General features: G+C 26.9%; 6 protein-coding genes across 6 annotated transcripts; 3 read left to right on the top strand and 3 right to left on the bottom strand.

The window, feature by feature from the left end:
• Positions 1-90: 90 nt before the first annotated feature.
• On the bottom strand, positions 91-678 carry ENU1_003900 (hypothetical protein; the record flags this gene model as incomplete). The annotated part of the gene is made up of 1 exon (XM_008856499.1): positions 91-678. The coding sequence occupies one exon, from the start codon at positions 676-678 to the stop codon at positions 91-93; it is 588 nt and encodes a 195-aa protein (XP_008854721.1).
• Positions 679-1,577: 899 nt separating this feature from the next.
• Positions 1,578-10,502, top strand: ENU1_003890 (hypothetical protein; the record flags this gene model as incomplete). Its single annotated transcript, XM_008856498.1, has 1 exon — positions 1,578-10,502. One exon carries the CDS (start codon positions 1,578-1,580, stop codon positions 10,500-10,502), a length of 8,925 nt encoding a protein of 2,974 aa, XP_008854720.1.
• Positions 10,503-10,667: 165 nt separating this feature from the next.
• On the top strand, positions 10,668-12,518 carry ENU1_003880 (phospholipase, patatin family protein; the record flags this gene model as incomplete). The annotated part of the gene is made up of 1 exon (XM_008856497.1): positions 10,668-12,518. The coding sequence occupies one exon, from the start codon at positions 10,668-10,670 to the stop codon at positions 12,516-12,518; it is 1,851 nt and encodes a 616-aa protein (XP_008854719.1).
• A 33-nt stretch (positions 12,519-12,551) lies between these two features.
• On the bottom strand, positions 12,552-15,074 carry ENU1_003870 (MmpL efflux pump, putative; the record flags this gene model as incomplete). The annotated part of the gene is made up of 1 exon (XM_008856496.1): positions 12,552-15,074. One exon carries the CDS (start codon positions 15,072-15,074, stop codon positions 12,552-12,554), a length of 2,523 nt encoding a protein of 840 aa, XP_008854718.1.
• Positions 15,075-15,229: 155 nt separating this feature from the next.
• Positions 15,230-18,586, bottom strand: ENU1_003860 (P-type ATPase of unknown pump specificity (type V) protein; the record flags this gene model as incomplete). The annotated part of the gene is made up of 1 exon (XM_008856495.1): positions 15,230-18,586. One exon carries the CDS (start codon positions 18,584-18,586, stop codon positions 15,230-15,232), a length of 3,357 nt encoding a protein of 1,118 aa, XP_008854717.1.
• A 443-nt stretch (positions 18,587-19,029) lies between these two features.
• Positions 19,030-20,628, top strand: ENU1_003850 (myosin-light-chain kinase; the record flags this gene model as incomplete). Its single annotated transcript, XM_008856494.1, has 2 exons — positions 19,030-19,568; positions 20,019-20,628. The coding sequence occupies 2 exons, from the start codon at positions 19,030-19,032 to the stop codon at positions 20,626-20,628; spliced, it is 1,149 nt and encodes a 382-aa protein (XP_008854716.1).
• Positions 20,629-20,836: the final 208 nt, after the last annotated feature.

Raw genomic sequence — 20,836 nt, 5'->3', positions numbered from 1 at the left:
AAGATAATATTTTTGATTGACTATTTTATGGGTTAATTATTTTACATTTTAAACAATACCATATTATCATATGTTCACAACTTAATTCAATTAAAATAGGAAAAATAACATTAGTGCAATAATTGAAACAATAGAGAATGCACCATTTTTACACCATGTATATTCTCCATCATCACATCTTCCACATTCTTCGTCATAATCATCAATACGACCAGAATCAGTGCATTGAGCATCTTTAAATTTAACAGTGACAATTTGTCCATTTTTAATTCCATGTCTTTTTGAATTATAGGAATCATCAGAATCGAAATAACAGTTAGAAGTAATGTATTTTCTGATAATTGGAGCGTTTTCATTAAATGTATTTGGGCATGACTTTAAATCTTTAGTAGTATATGCAATATAAGTAGGTAAATCACCATTAAAAGGAGTAACAAGACCAGAGACTAATTCTTGTTCTTTCATCATAGTACAATAACTATCAGAATACTCAGTTTTAATATATTGTCCTGATGCGCTAGTACTGTATTTTACATATTCATTATCTTTAGAACCGTCAATATAACAGACAGAAGTATCAATAATTTTGTATTCAACAGGAAGTTGGTTAAGACCCATCTTTTCTGTGATCATAATTTTTTCAGCAAAACAAGTAGCGATTAAGAGGACAAAGAACATTCTGATTTTTAAGATGATTATCTTTATTATATATGTTTTTCAACTTCTATTTTCATCCGTTCTGTCATTTAGAATAAAATAGAAGAAATTAAACTCTTCTGTTCTGTATTTTTTTCCATAAAAACGGAATGCATTTTAGATTAGAGTTTTATAATTACAGAACAATTTATTCTTTTTGATTTTTTCTTTGAATAAAACCAATTATTATAAAACTTATTTTTTTGACACTTATCGAATCAAATTAATAGACAAATAATTTTATCTCTAAAAAGCATTGATGATATTCCTTTTATTAACACATTAGAGTATAAACTCAATTAATGAGATAAAATAAAAGACGTTTTACTTTATAAAAACTAATTTAACAAAAAATGGATGTTTCAATGAATAATTTCAAGAAAATAGTGTCATTCTTTCTTAGTTTAATACTTTTTGTCTTTTGTTTAATTAACTTCAAAAAGAAATAGAATTTCTTTTTTTTAATGAATATAACATAAAGCAATTATAAAGTTCAATTAAGTCATTAAATTACTGTTGATTCTTCATAGAATAGTATTAAAATCAATAATAATTCCAAAGTACACTATTTTTCAAAAATGATCATTGTTAAAAAAGTAAATAGCTTCAATTGAAAGAATTTACAAAACCATTTAAAAGATATACTTAGAGAGTTATTTATGTGCTTTCTTTATTTTTTAAGATAGTATAATCCAATAATTTTTTTAACACTAATTAAAAGAAATTGAAAAATAGAGCAAGAAGAAACAGAAATGAAAAATTGTTTAAAGATTTAATAATTACATACTTTGACTGTTCTTTAAAAATTAACCATAAAAAATAAATAAAGAAGAAAATTTATGAATGAAAACAGACTAACTTAAAAAGATCTATTATTTAAAATGTTTGAAGGTCTTATTGCAGATTTTCTTACCAAAACTATTGGAAAATACATTGAAGACCTAGATGTAAATTCAGTAAGTGTATCACTTTGGAATGGAAATGTTCAGTTAAAGAATCTTCAAGTAAAAAAAGATGCATGTTCTACATTTAATTTACCAGTTATTATTTCAAAAGGGATTTTAAAAACATTAGAAGTTGAAGTTCCTTGGAAAAGTATTAAAACAGATCCATTTAAAATTAAAATTAAAGGACTTCATATAATTTCACAACCACAAACAGTTTTTGTATTTGATGCAGAACAATATGATTTAAAAAAGAAAGAACACAGAAAAGAAATTATTGATAGGTTTGAAATAATTCAACAAATTGCTGAAACAAAGGCAGGTGGAGATGAGTCAGGGGTTTGGACAACTCTTGTAAATAAAATTATAGAAAATTTAGAATTAGAAATAGAGGATATAAACTTCATTTATAAAGGTGACGAAAAAGAAGGTATTATTGGGTTTCATTTAAATTCAATTGTTGTAAAAAATAGTATGTCTATTACAGATACCATTAACAAAATATGTCAACTTAATAACCTTAGTATTATTTTATACGATGAATTAAATGAAATGACTGATAAAGAATCTGAACAACAAAATGAAAAAGGATTAAATTCATTTGAATTAATGAATAAAACAGTGTTAGCAACAATTCCATCTTTTCAGTTTAATCTTTCTATTGAAAAAACAATGAGACACAAAGTTACTCTTGGAGGTGAAATACAACAAATCTTTTTTTCATTGAACAAGAAACAATATAGTAATGTAATGCATATAGTAGAACGAATGACTAATTACACACAAACAATTAAATATTTATATTGTCGTCCTACAGTTTCTGCATTAGAACAACCTAAAAAATGGTGGAAATTTGCGTTTATTGCCACTAGGGATTATCTAAGAGAAAGAGAAGAAGAGAAAAATCCTATTAGATTTGACTTTTGTTCTACACAACGAGAAAGGTTTATTGAATTATTTAAGAAAGTTAGAAAAATTCCATGGGTGGTACCAGCAACAAATGATGAAATAGAAGAATATAATTTAATAGAAAATCAATTAAGAAGTCAAGAAATTTGTTATCTTAGACAAATTGCTTATAAAATTGTTTCAGAAGAGAAAAAAATATATGAATCAACAAGAGGATGGTTTGGATTTGGATATCAAGTACCTGAATTAAGTGAAGAAGCTATTAATCAAATATATAATGCTATTGATTATAAACATGAAGATTATTCATTACCACCTGAAACAATTGTATTTGAGATTAAAACAATAATACAAAAAATACAATTTAAATTAATTGATGAAGATAAAATTGTTTGTAAAATGAAAATAGAGAATATGAATATTGGTTTTGAGGCTCGAGTAATTGGACTAAAACTTAAACTTAGTTTTGACAATGGAGAAGTGAAAGAAAATAAAGTTGGTCTTGGTAAAATTTGGACTAAGTTATCAGACGAAAAATCATTTAAAATGGAATTTGAAGAAAGTCCTATTGATAAACATTGTGATGCAATTGTTAGTATAGACTGTGCTCCCTCTGTAATTAATTGTTCTAAAGGATTTTTTGATTCTTTAGTAGATTTTTTAACATTACCATCAAACCTTAATTTAAATTATGTTAAACAATTTGCTGAATATCAATTACAACAATTATATTCTTCTGCTGCAAGTCAAATAGATATATTTGCTGATGAACCACCTTTATTAGATATTAGAATTAATTTAACTGCACCAATAATATATTTTTATTATGATGGAAAAGAAAAAGGAATGGATAATAATATTGCTTTATTTCAACTAGGAAATGTAAAAATAACTAATTTACAAAGAGATGAGAATTATCAAAATTACAATATTAGAATAGATGATGTTTTAATTAAATTTTTAGATTCTATTCAAGACCAATTCGATTCTAAAAAAAATATTGTTGTTCAAAAAACAGGAGCTACTCTTCAATTATCAACACTTTATTCTTCAGAACCAATACCTAAAATTAAATTAGGAGTTAATATTGATCCATTTATTGCTCAATTAAGTAAAAGAAAGTATGATAAAATTATTGCTTATATTTATCTTTTATTATCTTTCTTCCCAAGTGATAAGGAAACTACTATTAATACAAATCAAACTGAAGATGTAGACGTTGTTTTAGTAAAAGAATTAGTTAAAAAACAATCTGAACTTTCATATTTTATTGCTGATATTAATATTCCTTTATTTCATGTATTATTATCTAGGATGAATGATATAACTGAAGAATCAACAATGACTTCTGTTAAAATAGAACAAAGTATATTTGGAGTGAATGTAACTCCATCTGCAGTTACTATTAATATTAGTCTAGGTCAGTTAATAATGGATAATGGCTATAATACAGAAATACCTTATTTAGTTACATCTGATATACAATCCAAAACAATACAAAAACATTTAAGAGAAGAAATAGAATCTCAAATAGGATTTAAACAACCATTTTTACAATGTAGTATTAAAGTTATTGAAAATAAAGTTAGTGTTGATGTTGCTATTGATACTTTTACTCTTATTTATGAACCTCAAATAATTAGTGAAATTATTATTTTTTCTATGTCATTAACAATGTTACCTGAAAGTGATTCAACTACAAATTATATCTATAATATTAATATCAATTTATCTCATTTCTATACCATTTTCCAATCAGAAATAGCAGTTTTAGCAATATGTTATTTTGATGGATTAAATGTTCAATTAAATATGGATAGTAAAATAATAGATCTTACACTCAAAATAAATGAAATAGACTTAAAAAATACTTTATATGAAAAAGAAGATCCAAGATATACTTCTATTGTTTCAGCTGGTAGTCAAGTATTTTTGTTACATTATACTAATGGAACTGAAACATCTGATATTTTAGAATTAAAAATTGGAGAAGTTATTTGTAATTATGTCATGGATGATTTTTTTAAGATTATTAATGTAGTTTATAATGACCAAGTAAAGAAGGCTATAGATCTTACTTCTGTTCAAAAGAAAATAGAAGAACAATATGAATATTTAAAGAAAACAGTTACTTCTTCATTATTAGACATTAAAAAAGAACCAAGAAAAACTACTGATATTAAAATTAAAGCACCTACATTAATAGCATATTTACCAAGTGGACAGGTAATTGTTAGAATAGGAGCCATAAATATTGAAGATGGAAATAATGGATGGGAAATATTATTTGATAAAATGAAAATAACAACAAATATTAATAGAAAGAAAGATAGATGTATTAATGATTTTACTTTTTCAGTGAATATCCCATTAGTAGAAAAAGGAAAACAACCTACTATTATAACTGAATTTCCATGTGCTGATATTGCACTATCTCCAAATCAATTTAAATTACTTCTTGATTTTGTTAAAACATTCTTTAGTTCAGATCAATCAAATGAAGAAAGTCAAAATATTAAAAGAATTGAATTATGTAAATTACCTCCAATATCAAAAAATATTAATTTGAGTATAGGTATTAGTATTAAACAATTTGAAATATCAATTAAAGAAGACTGTGATATACCTAATGGAGTATCTAAATTATCATTAATTAATTTTATTGGAAATGTTGATTTAACTGATAACTCATATGCGATATTTCATTTTACAACAGATAATCTTATGATTATTGATACTAGAACGAAAGTAGAAATGGAAGAATATAGAAATATATTTAAGAAATCTAAAATTGATAAAATTCTTACTGTTGTTGGAAATTATTCTATTCAGTATGGAAATATCCAAAGTAACTTAGACATTTATTCTTCTTCATTGATTCTTACTCCTCAATTTATTACTAAATTAATTAATATATTAAATATAATGTTTGATGGAAATGACATCATCTTAGTAAATCCAAATGATGTTTTACTTCATCCTTCAACTAAAGTTGTTGTAAATTGTAAAACAGAAGAAAGTATTCAACAATCTGAAATTGAAGAATCCACGAACGATTTTCAGGAAAATCAATCAATAATTAATAGTAAGCCAAATAGTACTATTTCATCCCCTCATAAAAATACTGTTCCAGTAAATTTAAATAATTCTAATAAATTAGAATTAATTAATTCTCAGTATATCAAAGAAAATCTTATTCATCTTGGAGATGATCAAGACCCATTCAAAAATACATTTATTAACAAAGGATTAAAAAGAAAAAGTCAAACACCTTCAGAAATAATTAAATATTTAAATGAGGCATGTCCAATGGAAATGACTTTTGCTGAAGTAATTCTTGTTTTAAAAGCAAATTATGAATGGTCATATCCTCAATATGTCTGTGAGTATATATGTGAAGAATTAGTAAAGATTGGTGTATTAGTTCCCACTATCCCTATGGGTCGTCATATTCCTAATATTGATTCTTCTATTACTTATGTCACTCGTAATATTCCAAATATTGATACTTTTCATATAGACCTAACAAGTTTTCAACCTTGTAGACCTATTTCAAGTGCAATTTCTCCTGATCAAATTCATGTTTTCACAGTATCTTTACATGATACTGCTATTATTGCAGTACAGGATGACTCTCCTGATACTGCATTATTACATGTAACTATTGATGCAACAGTTTGTCATACAGTTACACAATGTGGAAGTACATCATTAGCTGAACTTAATATAATAGATGTACGCTCATGTTTTTCTCGAGGACATCATTTTGATTTAAAAAAAGGAATTCAATTAAGTCAAGGTATTTCATTATCAACAAGTATTATTAGAGAAGGATGGGATAATTGGTTTGGAATTAGAGGAAGTGTCACAGTCAATAACGCTGAATTAATAACAACATTTAGTGATTGGAAATTAATATTATATTTCATAAATTTATTAGGGAAATTTGGAGGAGAAACTAATTATGAAATAGATTCTGAATGTTCTATTAGAATAGATTTAAATGGATTTAAATTAATAGTTGGTAATCCATTAAGAAAAGATCCATTATTTAGAATGAAAATACCAAGTGCAACTGTTGTTTATAGATCAAGAAATGATGATTCAATATTACGAGTATTAGGACAAATTAAAGTAGATGGATATAATCCACAAACAAGAGAATATGATGTAATGCTTGAAAAAACATTAATGGAATTTAGTAGAAGATCAGTAGTAGATTGTATTCAAGGAAGTATTGTGACTAGAGTCTTAACAAATATTGATTTAGGAAATATTGAATGTATATTAACTGTTGATCTTATGAAAGAAATGAAACGAGTATTTCAAACTGATTTTTGGACACCAAAAGAAGAAAACCTTGATTTTATTCCAATTCAATTTATTGATGAATATTCTGCATATGAAAAAGATAGTTTAATGGTATCTATTACAAACTGTGGAGTATTAAAATTAAATAATAAATTACAACATTTTGAAAATATGACGTTAAAAAGAGAATATACAGAACTTAAGAAATGTATGGTTTTTACTCCAGAAGGAGAAGGAATTGAAGTTCCAATTATTTGTGAAGGAGAATATGTACATAAACTAAGAAGTGGTTATTTAGTCATTTCAGTAATTATTCAACAAGACTCTTCAAAAATTATTAAATTTAGTTCATTGTTAGCTATTCAGAATGACTTTGAAGAAGAATTATTCATTTCTATTCAAATACCAAATCCAAATCCTATAAAAATTAATAATCTTAAAAATAATAATCTTCATGGACGTTTTGACACTCCAAGACATAGACTAGGAAGTAATAATGTTTTAAAAGCTGGTCATTCTACAAACATAGAAACTATTTCTCGTCCAAGACTCTTTAGTGCTTCAGATAAATCTTCAGATAAATTTACACAACAAAACAATGATGTTCCTCAATTAAAAAATTCATTGAATGTAGAAGATAATCAAGATGAAGATAGTCAAGATGACATACCTGATTTTATTGAGGTACAGGCTTCAATACCAAGTAAAGGAATTTTTTATGTTCCACCTCAATTCTTTAATGGTCAAATGTCATTGTGTTCATCAAGACTTTCTAATTATAAAATGCCTTTAAAAGATCTTATGACTGAAAAATATGTAGAAGTAAATTCAAGTAAATGTATTTTAACTCGAATTAGTACAAGAGAAATTGTGGGGTTTGTTCAAACAACTATTTCTCTTGCTCCATCTTTAATTGTTACTAATCTTCTTCCAATGCCATTTTCATTAAAAACTCCAACAAGTGTATTTCCAGTTCGATCACTTAGTTCTATATCAACATTTATCAATCCAGACTCACCAGTATTTATTACTATAGCTGGATATAATGAAACATTAATTCCAAAAAGTGGAGAACTAAAAATATTTGGCAAATGTAAAGGATATAATAGTATTAGATATTTCTGGGATTTAGGGACATTAAGAATTGATGCTGAAGAATGGGTGTTTAATCGATCATTTATTCCATTAAAATTTTCTTTAGATAAAAAGAATTATATTGGTGGAAAAATTGGTTTAAGAAATAATTCACAACCTTTACCAATTACTCGATTCTCTAAGCCTTTGTATATTGGTACTGGAAGCTCTTGGTCAAGGGCATTATTATTAGAAAAAGCAGAAGAAGTTATTCGTATAATAGAAAATGGAATTACTTATGACCTTGTTGTAAGTATTAGTATTATTGATGGTATAGCACGACAAATTACTATAAGACCTGCATTTATGGCAGTAAATGATTTGGGGTGTGAATTATATTGTTCTGTTGGATCAAATTATAAAGACGTTATAATTATTCCACCAAAAGGTTCTATCCCAGTTTATGGGAGTTTTTCTATATCTTCTTCTATTAATGTTTCTATTCGATGCAAAGGTCCTTGGTGTCGTGTTCCTATTGATAAAGATACACATTTTCAATTATTATTATTAAACAAAGAAAATGGATCAATAGAAGAAGGACAAGCCACAACTATTTCAATACATTATCAACAATCAGTTATTATTCATTTCCAAGAAATACAAGAAACAAGTAAATATGTTATAGAAAATGATACTGATTATTCTATAATTTTTAAACACATTCATTCAGATGAACAAACTCAAATAGAACCAAGAAAATCACAGCCTGTTGTATTTCCTAATACCTCACATATTTCTACTATTCAAATTAAATCTGAATTTTCTATTAATGAGTTTGTTACTTATTCATTAGATAATCCAGAAGTATATGAAGCTAAAGCAGGAATACATGGAATTGTTTATCCATATACATGGATATTTAATGGTGTAAATAAACTAGTTTTTACAGACAAATGGGAAAAAATGAAAGGAGATGTTGGTGGATTAATTGGAAAAGAAAAAATGAATACGACTGAATTTAATATAACAATTAATAAATTAGGAATTGATTTAATTGATGAGGATAGAGAAGAATTAGCCTATATCTCATTAAAAGATATCACATATAATAAACAAAGTACATTATTTAAAAATAAACACAGACTTTTTATTGGACCAATACAAGTTGATTCTAATGCAAGAGATTGTTCTGTTGCTGTTCCTTTTGCAAGTAAAGGAATTAATATTTGTGTTGATATTGTTTCTCAACAAAATAATACTTATAAACATATTCCTCATTGTTTTATTCAATTTCAGAATATGTTTATTTCTTTGGAAACACCATTCTTAAATAGAATTATTCATTTAATTAGACTATTTAGTAATCCAAAAGATAATAAATCACTTCAAATTGAAATACCTAAGTTATATATTGAACCTATCCCATATTCTAATTCTCAAACTATAACTTTTGAAACATTACAAATATCACCTGTTGATATTATATTAAATACTATGTTATCATCTTCTTCATTATTAAACATTGGTTATAATTCATTTACAGCTCCATTATTAATGATAGGTAATTCTTTATTAACTATCAAATCTGCAAGAATTCATTTAAATGACTTCATAAGCAATAAATTATCAGCAACACCAGAACGTCTTAGTTTATTTTTTATTGATTTTTATCGTTCTCAAGCAATCCAACAACTATTACTTGCTGTTAGTTCAATGGAATTTATTGGAGCACCAGGGGTATTAGTTCATTCTGTTTATGATGGAATAACTGATTTTATAACAATTCCTCAAAAAGAAAAGCGTTCAGGAAATGGAATTGCTACTGGGTTAGCTAAAGGAACAGAATCATTATTACTACATTCTATTCATGGCATATCTTCTACTGCTGCATCTATTTCAAATACCTTTGGAAACCTAACTGCATCACTAACATTTGACGAAGATTATATTAAAGAAAGAGAAAGAAAGAAAAAACCTTTTTCTGCATCAGAAGGTATGTCTCAAGGATTAGGATGTGTTGTCAATGGAATAGTTGATGGAGTAAAAGGAGTTATTACACAACCAATTAAAGGAGCACAAACAAAAGGAGTTAGTGGATTTGTTGGAGGAGTAGGAAAAGGATTAATTGGAGTTGTACTAAAACCAACTGGAGGAGTAGTTGATTTTGTATCAAAAATGACTGAAGGAATTGCAGAAGAATCAGGAGATATAATTCCTCGTTCAAGAATTCCAAGAGTTGGAAATAAAAGAAGACGTATTATGAGTTATAATGAAGAAGAAGCTAAAATTGCATGGATTCTTCAAAGAAAAGGATTAGGGGATTTTGTTATTTATGTTACAATTGATGATATTTGGGTTGTTTTAACTGAGACTTCATTTGTTATGATGAAAGAGAGCGGTGTTATGGTATCTCGACTATTCCAGGATCTTTCTATTAAAGTTGGACCTAAAACAGTGACATTTTTTCATTTTGGACATCAGCTATTAACAGTAAGTTATAGACAAGGAAAGCATATGCGCAATTTCATAAGAACATCACAACAGTTTATCAAACAAACCAATGACTAAAATTATTATTAAGTTATAGTTCATTTAAATGAACATTTGTTTAAGCAAAGAGATAAAGAGAGTTAAATATTTTTTTGTTGAGAGGGGAAAAACATTTAAAAAACAAAAATAAAAACTTAAAGAACAAGAACTGAAAATAAAAATAGCTATTACTTTTATAATTCAATGTCTATCAAAGAAAGTGTTCCAGAAAATAGTGAAACAATGGTTGATCCTCAACAAGAAAGTCAATTAGTTGAATTGATTAAATTAATAAAAAAAGGTCAAGCAGATAGAGCTTATGCTGAACTAACAAATAACTTTCCAGAATGGATTGGGAAAAGTACAAGAAGTAATACATTATTATTTAAAGCAGTTGAAATGGGATTTGTAACTATTGTAGAAATCATATTACAACATTGCCCAACATTATTAGAAAGTAAAGATGCAAGAGGAAATACACCATTTTTAATAGCAATTGAAAAAGGACATTTAGATTTAGCAATGACATTACAAAATAAAGGATGTTGTATTACAGAAACAAATTATTGTTCAGAAAATGCTCTTCATAAACTATCATTAATTAAACTTCATAAAAGAGATATTCCATTTGTTTCTTCTATTATTACTGCATTAACTGAAAAAAACCAAATGAGAGATGATCTTAATGAACAAGAAAAATGGTCTGGACGTGGTATTGATATTAGAAATCAAACAGGTGAAACTGCTCTTCATACAGCAGTGAAAGAAGATAATGTTAAATTATGTGAATTACTTATAAAAGCAGGAGCTGATCCTACTGCATTAAATAATGATGGAATATCACCTATAGTTTATGCTGAAGCAAATGATGAAAGTTGTTTAAAAATTTTTAAAGAAAGTGAACAAGTAAAAGCAGCAATTAAATTTGCAGAAGAAAATCAAGAAATTCAATCAAGAAGAATTGAAAGAGGAGGTTCAAAAATCTTTACTGTAATGAGTTCTATTGATGACTCTGATGATGATAGTAAAGATAAAGATAAAAAGAAAATTGGATTTTTCCAAAGTAAAAGTGAGAAATATGAAATTTATATTGATAAGTTACTTCAAGAAAATAAACCTTCCAAAGAATATATGTTAGAACAAAGGGCAGTTGGAGAAAATAAATTTAGAATATTATCATTAGATGGTTGTGGAGTACGTACTCTTGTCCAATTAATTATTTTAAAGAGAATTGTAGAAAATTTTCCACATTTCTTAGATAATGTTGATATGATTTGTTCTGTTGGTGCAAGTACTCTCCCAATATTAATGACACTTGTAGGATATGACATTGACACAGTTATTAAAATATATGAAAAGACAATGGTTAAAGTTTTCTCTTCTACTTCACATAAAGGAGGAGTTTTATCATATAAATATTCTAGTAAATTTATTAAGATTCTTGCAAATAAAATTTTCCAAGATAAAAAACTTTGTGATTTAAAAAGAGAGGTTGTTGTTCCTGTTATTAAAATAGATTCTGGTATTAATGACCCTAATAGAAGAATGATACCAGTATTATTAAATAATATTGTGTTACAAAAAACAAATACTGATCTTGATGATAATATGATTAATAATGAAGACCTTTTATCTGATGTTGTATTACGTTCTTTTGCTACACCAGGATTATTTACTTGTCACCAATCATTTGTTGATGGTTCATTTCTTATTAATCAACCATTTGCTGTAGCTAAAGCATTCTTTGATCCTAAAGAAAGTGTTGTATTAAGTTTAAGTGGAGGAACATATAAGTCTTATTTTGATGCTGAGAAATACACTGGAGCTGGTTATGTTCAATGGGCGACTTGTGTAACTGATTTATTTAAAACAGCAGGTATTGCACTGGCTGATGAATTTGCAAAAGTATTATTTGGACCAAGAGCTCATAGACTTGACCCTAAATTGCCATGCCAAATTGATGATGACTCATTTAAAGATATTGAATTATTGAAAACAATAGCAGCTAAAGTTGATTTGTCTGCTACTGAAGAATGGATTTTGCAAAATTGGTAATTAAATTTGTTTTAAGAATTTATTAATTTAATATCAATTAAGTAAAGGAGTTGAGTCTGTTCCTTGTTGAGTAGATTCTATTTGGTTAGAATTATCTTCACTTTCACTAGTTGAAGAAGAATCTAAATGATCATAAATATGAAATTCATCTGCATTTTCATATTCGGTTGTATTAATTTCATATTTAATTGGCCACCAATTTAACTCACCGAATAAATGAACAAATGATGGAACAAGTAATGTTCTAACAAGGAAGGTGTCACTTAAGACAGCTAAAGTTAAAACAAATGCAAACAAATCTAAAACAATAACACCAGCTAAAAATAATCCTGAAAATGCTACAGCCATTATAATACCACAAAATGTAATCAAATACCCAGTTCTTTCTACTCCATAAACAGTTGCTAATGATGTTGAATATCCACGAGTTCTGTATTCTCTAATTCTTGAGAATAAGAAGATGTCATAATCTAATGATAATCCACAAATTATTGGAACTGATATAATTGGAACAACCCAATAAATTCCTTTTGTTTGATCTATTACGTCTATAGAATCAAAATAATCAGTACAGAATATTAAAGACCCTGCACCATAAACAAATAACAATGTAAGACATGTTGTAAAAACAACACGTAATGGAACTAATGCACTCTTAAAGAATATTAAGACCATTATAAGAATCACAATAACCAATACTATTAATACAAGAATAAAATACCTCATTGATGCATTTACACAATCCACACCATCAACAATAATACCTTGAATTAATATTTTATATCCAAATTCAGATTCGAGTTGTGTAAAATGATCTCTAATATCTGCAATTAATAAAGTAGAGTTATTTGTTGGATCAACCTTTGGAATTAATTGACAATTAACTACTGAAGAATCTTTACTTAAGAAATTTTCCATTGCGTTTTGATATCCTTCTTTTGTCATCAGTATTTGGAGTTGTTTAGGTGAAATAACTTTACCACCAGCTGCGTTAAAACAAATAACACTCGTATTATCAAATGCATATGGCATTTGTTCACTAAAAACAGAAATCATTTGTTGAGTAAAATTATAATACTCATTTGAAGTAACGTCCATTGTTTTAACATCACTTTCAATTAATAAATGGAATGGATATAATATTCCAATAGGGAAAGATTCTTGAATATTCACAAATCCTCTATTAAACTCTGTTTCAAGAGGAACAACTTGATTGTTATCTAATGTCCATTCAAATCTATATATAAATACACAGAATGGAATCATTACGATCAGTCCTAAACAAAACATAGTAGCAGCTACTGGTTTTTTACTTTGAAAAGTTGCAAATTTATGCCACATCTGATCACCTACTCCTTGAAAACGAGCTCTTCGTTGTGTAAACTTTACACATTTTTTATAACATGGAATACAACTTTGTAATTTAAAGAATCTAGGGAAACAAAGGAACAATGCTGGTGTCATAGTTAAATCAACAACTAATGTAATAGTAACACTTATTGTACATCCAATACCAATATACCTAACAATATCAAATGGAAATATTGCTATAACTGAAAAACAGAATAACATTACAAACCCACTTGTTCCTACAATCCTTCCTGATGTTCTCAACATATTGGAAACAGCATCATAATATGATTGTTTCTTATTAATTTCTTCTGTATATCGAGTTAACAAAAATAATGAATAGTCAATGGCTGTTGCAGCAATTGTAGACATCATCATTGCTGGTGTAATACCAAAGACATCTACAGTTATTGAAATTGGATACATTAATCCAAAACTTGTTAAAACAATTATAATAACATTCACTATTGGTATTATTAATAATACTGGTGATTGAACAACATACAATAAGATTATTAATGCAATTGGAAATACAATTAACTCCATTTTTTCTAACGCTTTAATTACAACACTTTGAAGATCTATTCCTAATGCGTCATACCCTGTAATAGCAAAATCATATCCTCCATCTCCATATGCTTCTTTATAATCAGAAATATACTTTCTCATTCTTTTTACATATGGTCCAACTGCAGTTGGTTCTTCTCCACTCAGTTCTATTTCAATTAAAGTAACTTCTCCAGAAACCATGCTCTTAGCCATAAACTGAGCAATAAATTTTTCAATAAAAGTAGAGTATTGAGGAATAATATATCTTCCAACAATTTTCCTAACAAGATATCCTTTTTCATCAGTCATAATTGATTGGTTAAAGGAAGTACTGAAATTTAAAAGATAAGTAGAATTATTGATGTCATCTAATTGTTCCATTTGTTTAATAACAACAGCGACTTGACTAACACCACTTATATTTGGGAACTTTTCATTATAAATTTTATTTGCTTGCCAACCTAAAGACCCCTTTGGTGGACTAACTACCATGGACGTATGTTTTAAGAATCCAAATACACAATATACCATTCCAAGAGCAACAATAATCCAAAAAACAACAATAATCCATTTCAGTTTATTAATCCATTTAAAGCACAAATCAAAAGCATAAGAAGCCTTTTCACTGAATTTTATAGCAATAGAATTAAAGGTCATAATTTTCAATGAATATTGTCAAAAAATAGTTCAATAAAATCATATGGTTTTTAATTCATTTTTAAAACTATAATTATAGTTTTTTTTCTAGAAAAATAATTCTATTAAAAAAATAATCAACCCTTTTTAATGCAATAAAAATTCTAGAAAAGTATTTAATTGAATTTGCACAAAATTCTTAACATTCGCTCAACTCCAAATGACAATCCAATATCAGCAATAATCAATCCAATAATACGATATTTTAAATCATCTGATGGGAATGAGACTAATGTGAATAATTCATTAAGTTCTGGTATAATTTCAAATGAAAGAATTATTGTTAATCCAAAAACTATTAGAAGGCAATACATTAATGGCTTATATTCGGTAATATTCTTTCGATATGGTTCTCCAACATAATTGACTGCAAAGGTTGTAACATTAATAATATTGGAGACAATGAAAACAATACTATTAACTAATGTTGGTTTAAATTCAGCATCTTCTTCAGGTATTTTATAATCAGGACCAGCAGCTTCTTTACCCCATTTTAATGCAAGTTGAATAACTATAAAATGAATAAATGCTTGTGACAGTACAGACAACACGTGGAATGGTGCAAAGATAGTTTTTGTTGGATGATGTTTACTAAGTTTATCTAATGGTTGAGTATTTGATAACATTAAGAAACATATAGATAACAATATTCCTGTGACTGTCATTTGTATATCACCATTCTTAACTCCTTCAATTTTTAATACACTTAAATCATATGCACTAATTAAACAATTTAAAGCTAATATTCTGAACATTTGTTGAGTAGTTACTAATGTAGATCTTCCTTGTTTTAATATTTGACAAACTGGTGTAAGTTCAATTGATTTACATGAAAATGGAGAAGCCATAGATGCATCTCCAAATTTGGCAACAGTTGACTCATCATCTGGTAATCCTTCAAATGCTTTTCTTAATTCATTTTTTAAGAATTCACTTCTTTCTTGAGGAGTCATTCTTCTTCTTCTTTCAATTTCTTCAGGAGTAAGAGGTTTAGGAGTAGGTCTAGCAGGCATTGGAATAATTCCCAATTTTATCATTTCTGCTTCTTTCTTTTCTTTTTCACTAGGTAATGTATTTAAAACAGCAATACCTACATCTGCACTTTTTAATGCTCCAACATCATTTGTTCCATCTCCACACATTAACACTATATTACCCATTTCTTTTAATAATAATACAATTTCTCCTTTTTGTTGAGGTGTAACACGTGCATATACTTTAGTTTTTGATAAAATTGTTTGGATAATTTCCTTTGAACATTCTTCTTTTATATAAGAAAGTGCTTCTCCACTAAGACATATATGTCGATTTATAACTTCTGAACTTACTTGTTTTGTATCAAATGGACTAATTTCAAGACCTTCCATGTCTGTCCACTTCCATTCTTCTTTTTCTTTAATTAACATTACCTTATCTTTACTAGTAATTGTTAATTCTTCAGCAACATGGGCTGCAGTAAATATAGAATCTCCAGTAATCATAACAACATCATGTCCACTTTCTTTTAATTGTTTAACTGTCTCATTACTTTCTTTCTTAATTGGTGATGAGAATAAAATAAATCCACCAAATTCTAAATCAGATTCAATGTCATCTCTAGCATACTTATTTTTTTCTCCATTTTTAATAGATTTATATCCAAATGCTAATACTCTCATTCCTTGTAATGTAAAAAATCTATTAACATTATCATAATGATGTGGTATTTCTTTAAACATTCCTTTTAATATTTCTGGAGCTCCTTTAACAAATCCCATAATAGTTTTAGTATTAGTGTTAAAATCTTTAATAGCAACAACAACTGACATTCTTTTAAGTAATGAAGAAAATGGGAATCGTTGTATTGGTTGAATTTGTTTATTAGTTTTCTTTGAAGGAGTAAATCTTCCGTCAGAAGTTAAATTCCATTTTGAAAATTCTAATGCTGCTTTTTCAGCTGGATCTCCTATAACACTTCCATCCTTCATCTTAGATAACGAGTTACATGCAACAATAACGTTAATAATTTCTTGGGGTACTTCATCAATACTACTTCTTAATTTAAATGGATCATCTTTTAATCCAGCAATACCTGCAACAGATACTTCATCAGAAGTAAGTGTTCCTGTTTTATCAAATGCACAAATATCAACAATTCCAGCAAATGGAATTCTAAAAGGTTCAGTACAAAAGATAAATTGTTTCTTCAATGAAACTAAAGAATAATTAATAGCATTAGTTAGTTCCATAGGTAATTCTGGTGGTACAACGTTAGTTATAATTAAAACACATGATAATACTAATTTCCAAAATGATTTTCCTTTTTCAATTCCATCAATAAATACATAACCAGCAGCTATCAATGCAAAGACTAATAAAAATAAAATAACTACGAAACTTTCTAAGTTATTTGCTGTTTTACGTTCAGTTGAACTAATAATAGTTCTTAATAACTCTCCTTGAGCAGTTTTGAATCCTGTATGAATAACATATCCTAAACATTGGTCATCTTGAAGTACTTCTGTTCCTCCAAAGATAATATGATGTTTATGAACATTTAAATCGAGAACATCATTTTCTGTATTTGGATCAATAATTGTTGATAACGCTTCTCTCATATGTGGAGTACTTTCACCAGTTAATATAGATTCATTTACAACACACATTCCTTTAACAATAACACAATCTGCAATAGCTTTTCCTGTAGTAATAACTAATAAGTCTCCAGGATATATGTGGTCACAATCAACTTGTGTTTTAATTCCATCTCTATAGACAGTATGTGTTGTTGGTTTCATTGCTGCCATAGCTTTAAAATTACCATAATTTTTCATTCTGGTGAATGTTGTCATTCCTTCAAAAACAAATAACATTATTAACATCATAAAGGCAAATATTGGCATATCATCCATCATCCATAAAATACTACAAACAACTTGAAATATGAAAAATGGTTGCATAATTTGTTCTTTATATAAATCCATAAAAGTAGGAACTGGTATTGAGCATTTATTTAAACCATAATATTCATGTTTTTCATTAACTTTTGATTTTGTTAAACAACCAGCAGAGTCATATTCTTTTAAAGTCATTTTATTTGGATATTCTAGTGGATAAAAAAGTCCATCTTCTGTATTGTAAATATATTTTTTAAAATTAAAATAAACATAAGCGTAATGTTCTCCTTTTTCAATTGGACATAATGCTTTTTCTGTTTTATTTTTGAAAAAAACATGAGTAGCTTCACTCATTGATGTGACTTGTTTAAAATTAATCTTTACATTAAAGTTAAGTGACCACTCAGTGTTTAAATATAATAATACATGAATTAATCCACTAATACATAAAAACACAAATGAAGCTGTTTCAAATGTCCCTTCAATAAAAATACCAAGTCCAGCAGCAATAATATAAACAACCAAAAAAGGATATCCTATAAGAGTTGTTTTAGCTTCTTTTTTAGTATATAACAAAGGAAGTAACCCGGACTCCATTTTTTAATCTGAAATTTCAAAGTTCTTTTATCATCAGTGATGAATTTTTTTATTTTTTTTCATTTTTGATATTATTTTAATAACAAATTTCTTTTTAATTACCTTTCATTAAATTATAACATTTTATTAAGGTTGTAATATTTTATTATAATTATTTTTGTTTTTAAAAAAAATGTGATTGCAAAAAAAAAGAAAACTAAAAAAAAAAGAAAAAAAATAAAATGAATGGACAATTAATTGGATGTGGTACTTTTGGAAAAGTTTATAAATCACAAACAGAAGATGGAGAGATTATCGCCGTTAAAGAATTCAATAACCAAAGTACTAATAGTGAACTTAAACTTCAAACTTTTCGAGAAATTAAATTTCTTCAACAACTTCGACATGAAAAAATTATTAAAATAAAAAATTTTATTGTTGAACAAAATACATTATTCATTATTATGCCATTTATACCAAATAACTTAGAGAAAGAAATTAAAAAGAAACATTCAAGTACAATATCTTTTGAAGAATTAATTTCATGGATTACTCCACTTCAATATCAATTTTTTGAGGTATTAAAATATCTTCATTCATTACATATTGTTCATCGTGATATAAAACCATCTAATTTTTTATTAACAGATAAACAACAAATTCAGTTGATTGATTTTGGTAATGCTTATCATTACCATTCGAATGAATTAGTTAAAGCAAATTGTGTAACTCCAAATTATCGTCCACCTGAAGGTGATTTAAATATTTTAGTAAATCCACAAAGTATTGATGTATTTTCTATTGGATGTGTTCTTTTTGAGATGATATCTGGTAAGTTATTTCTTCAAATAAGTAACAACAAAACAATATTTGACTTTATAAATTCTACTTATTCTTTTGATGCAAATGAAATTTTAATGAATCCTTCAATAACTATTCCAACTACATTAACTGTGTCACAGTCTTTAATAGATTCTTCGATTCCGTACCACACTAAAAATACGTATGACTTCTTTAATAAGCTTCTTAACTTAAATTCTAACCTTCGTCCATCAATTGATACTTGTGCAAAATTGATTCTTTTTTGAAAATACAACACGATTCTTGTTTCAAACTTCTTCCCCACGCATATTTATTTCATATATATTTTTTAACAATATTGTTTTTTTTTATTATTTTTCCACCTTCTTTACCAAAATGAATTTAAGGTTAGTTTAAAAAAGAGACCTAAATATAGAATTAGATTAGATGAAATGGAATAATGAAGTAAATTCTTATGGTTTTTGAAAAATTGGTCTTGATACACCACTTTAACTAATCTCAATCATTAAAGTTTAATAAAAATACAAAAAGAATTTTTTTTCTTTTGGGTGAGTTCTTGGCACAGTACTTAAAGAAAAACTATAACTGAATACTTGATACTCATGAACAACTCTGAGCAAGTAACTTTTAGTACTACAGATATTAGAAGAAAAGAAGACCTTATGAGATACTCTCAAAATGAAAAGGATATGAAAAATTTTGAATGTTATGAACAAGCTATTTTACTGGCTATCTTAAATCCATTTTGTGGATTTAAATTACAAAAACCATTTAAACAGTCAATTACAATTACAAGCAGACCAGAAGTAGTTTGTTTGTATTTTGATTATGAAGAAATAGAAATTAGAAGACTTGCCGAACAACAATGTGAATTATTTGCTCTTCAATCAACTACTCAAAATGTCTCTGAAAAAACTCGTATGAGAAGATTTTCTAAAAATCGTTCAACATTTACTTTAAATTTTCTTTATGATATTTGTCTTGAATATGGATTCTTCTTCAATTCGGTATTATCAAAAAAATCAAAGAAATGTTTTCAAGTTGAGAGAATCCATCAAATCTTTTATTACAACAAATTATGGTATGGCTATGATGAAATAGTTTTTCTTGGTCAGAAATTAAACTCCTATTTATTTTCTCTTGTTCGAGACCAAAAAGATATTGTTGTTCCACGTGGAGATCCCTATATTCAAAAACTAGCACTAACAAATTTTTGTCTATGCCCTACTCTCTCTAAGTGATTTATTTTCATTCTTTTTGTACTGTTTCTTTTATTCCATACAAAAAAACTTTTTTTAATCTACAGTACAATTTTCTTGATCATACAATTTAACAATTTATTTAAAAAATTCTTTTTCATTTTACACATCTCAAACCCATATCTAAAATTTATTTTTCATATTTGTCATGGGTTAGATAGAAATGAAAGTGGTACTTCTTTGACTTATA

Source organism: Entamoeba nuttalli (assembly GCF_000257125.1).
Source record: "Entamoeba nuttalli P19 unplaced genomic scaffold asmbl_1964, whole genome shotgun sequence".
Taxonomy (NCBI): domain Eukaryota; phylum Evosea; order Mastigamoebida; family Endamoebidae; genus Entamoeba; species Entamoeba nuttalli.
This window is presented reverse-complemented; position numbering and strand designations above follow the sequence as displayed.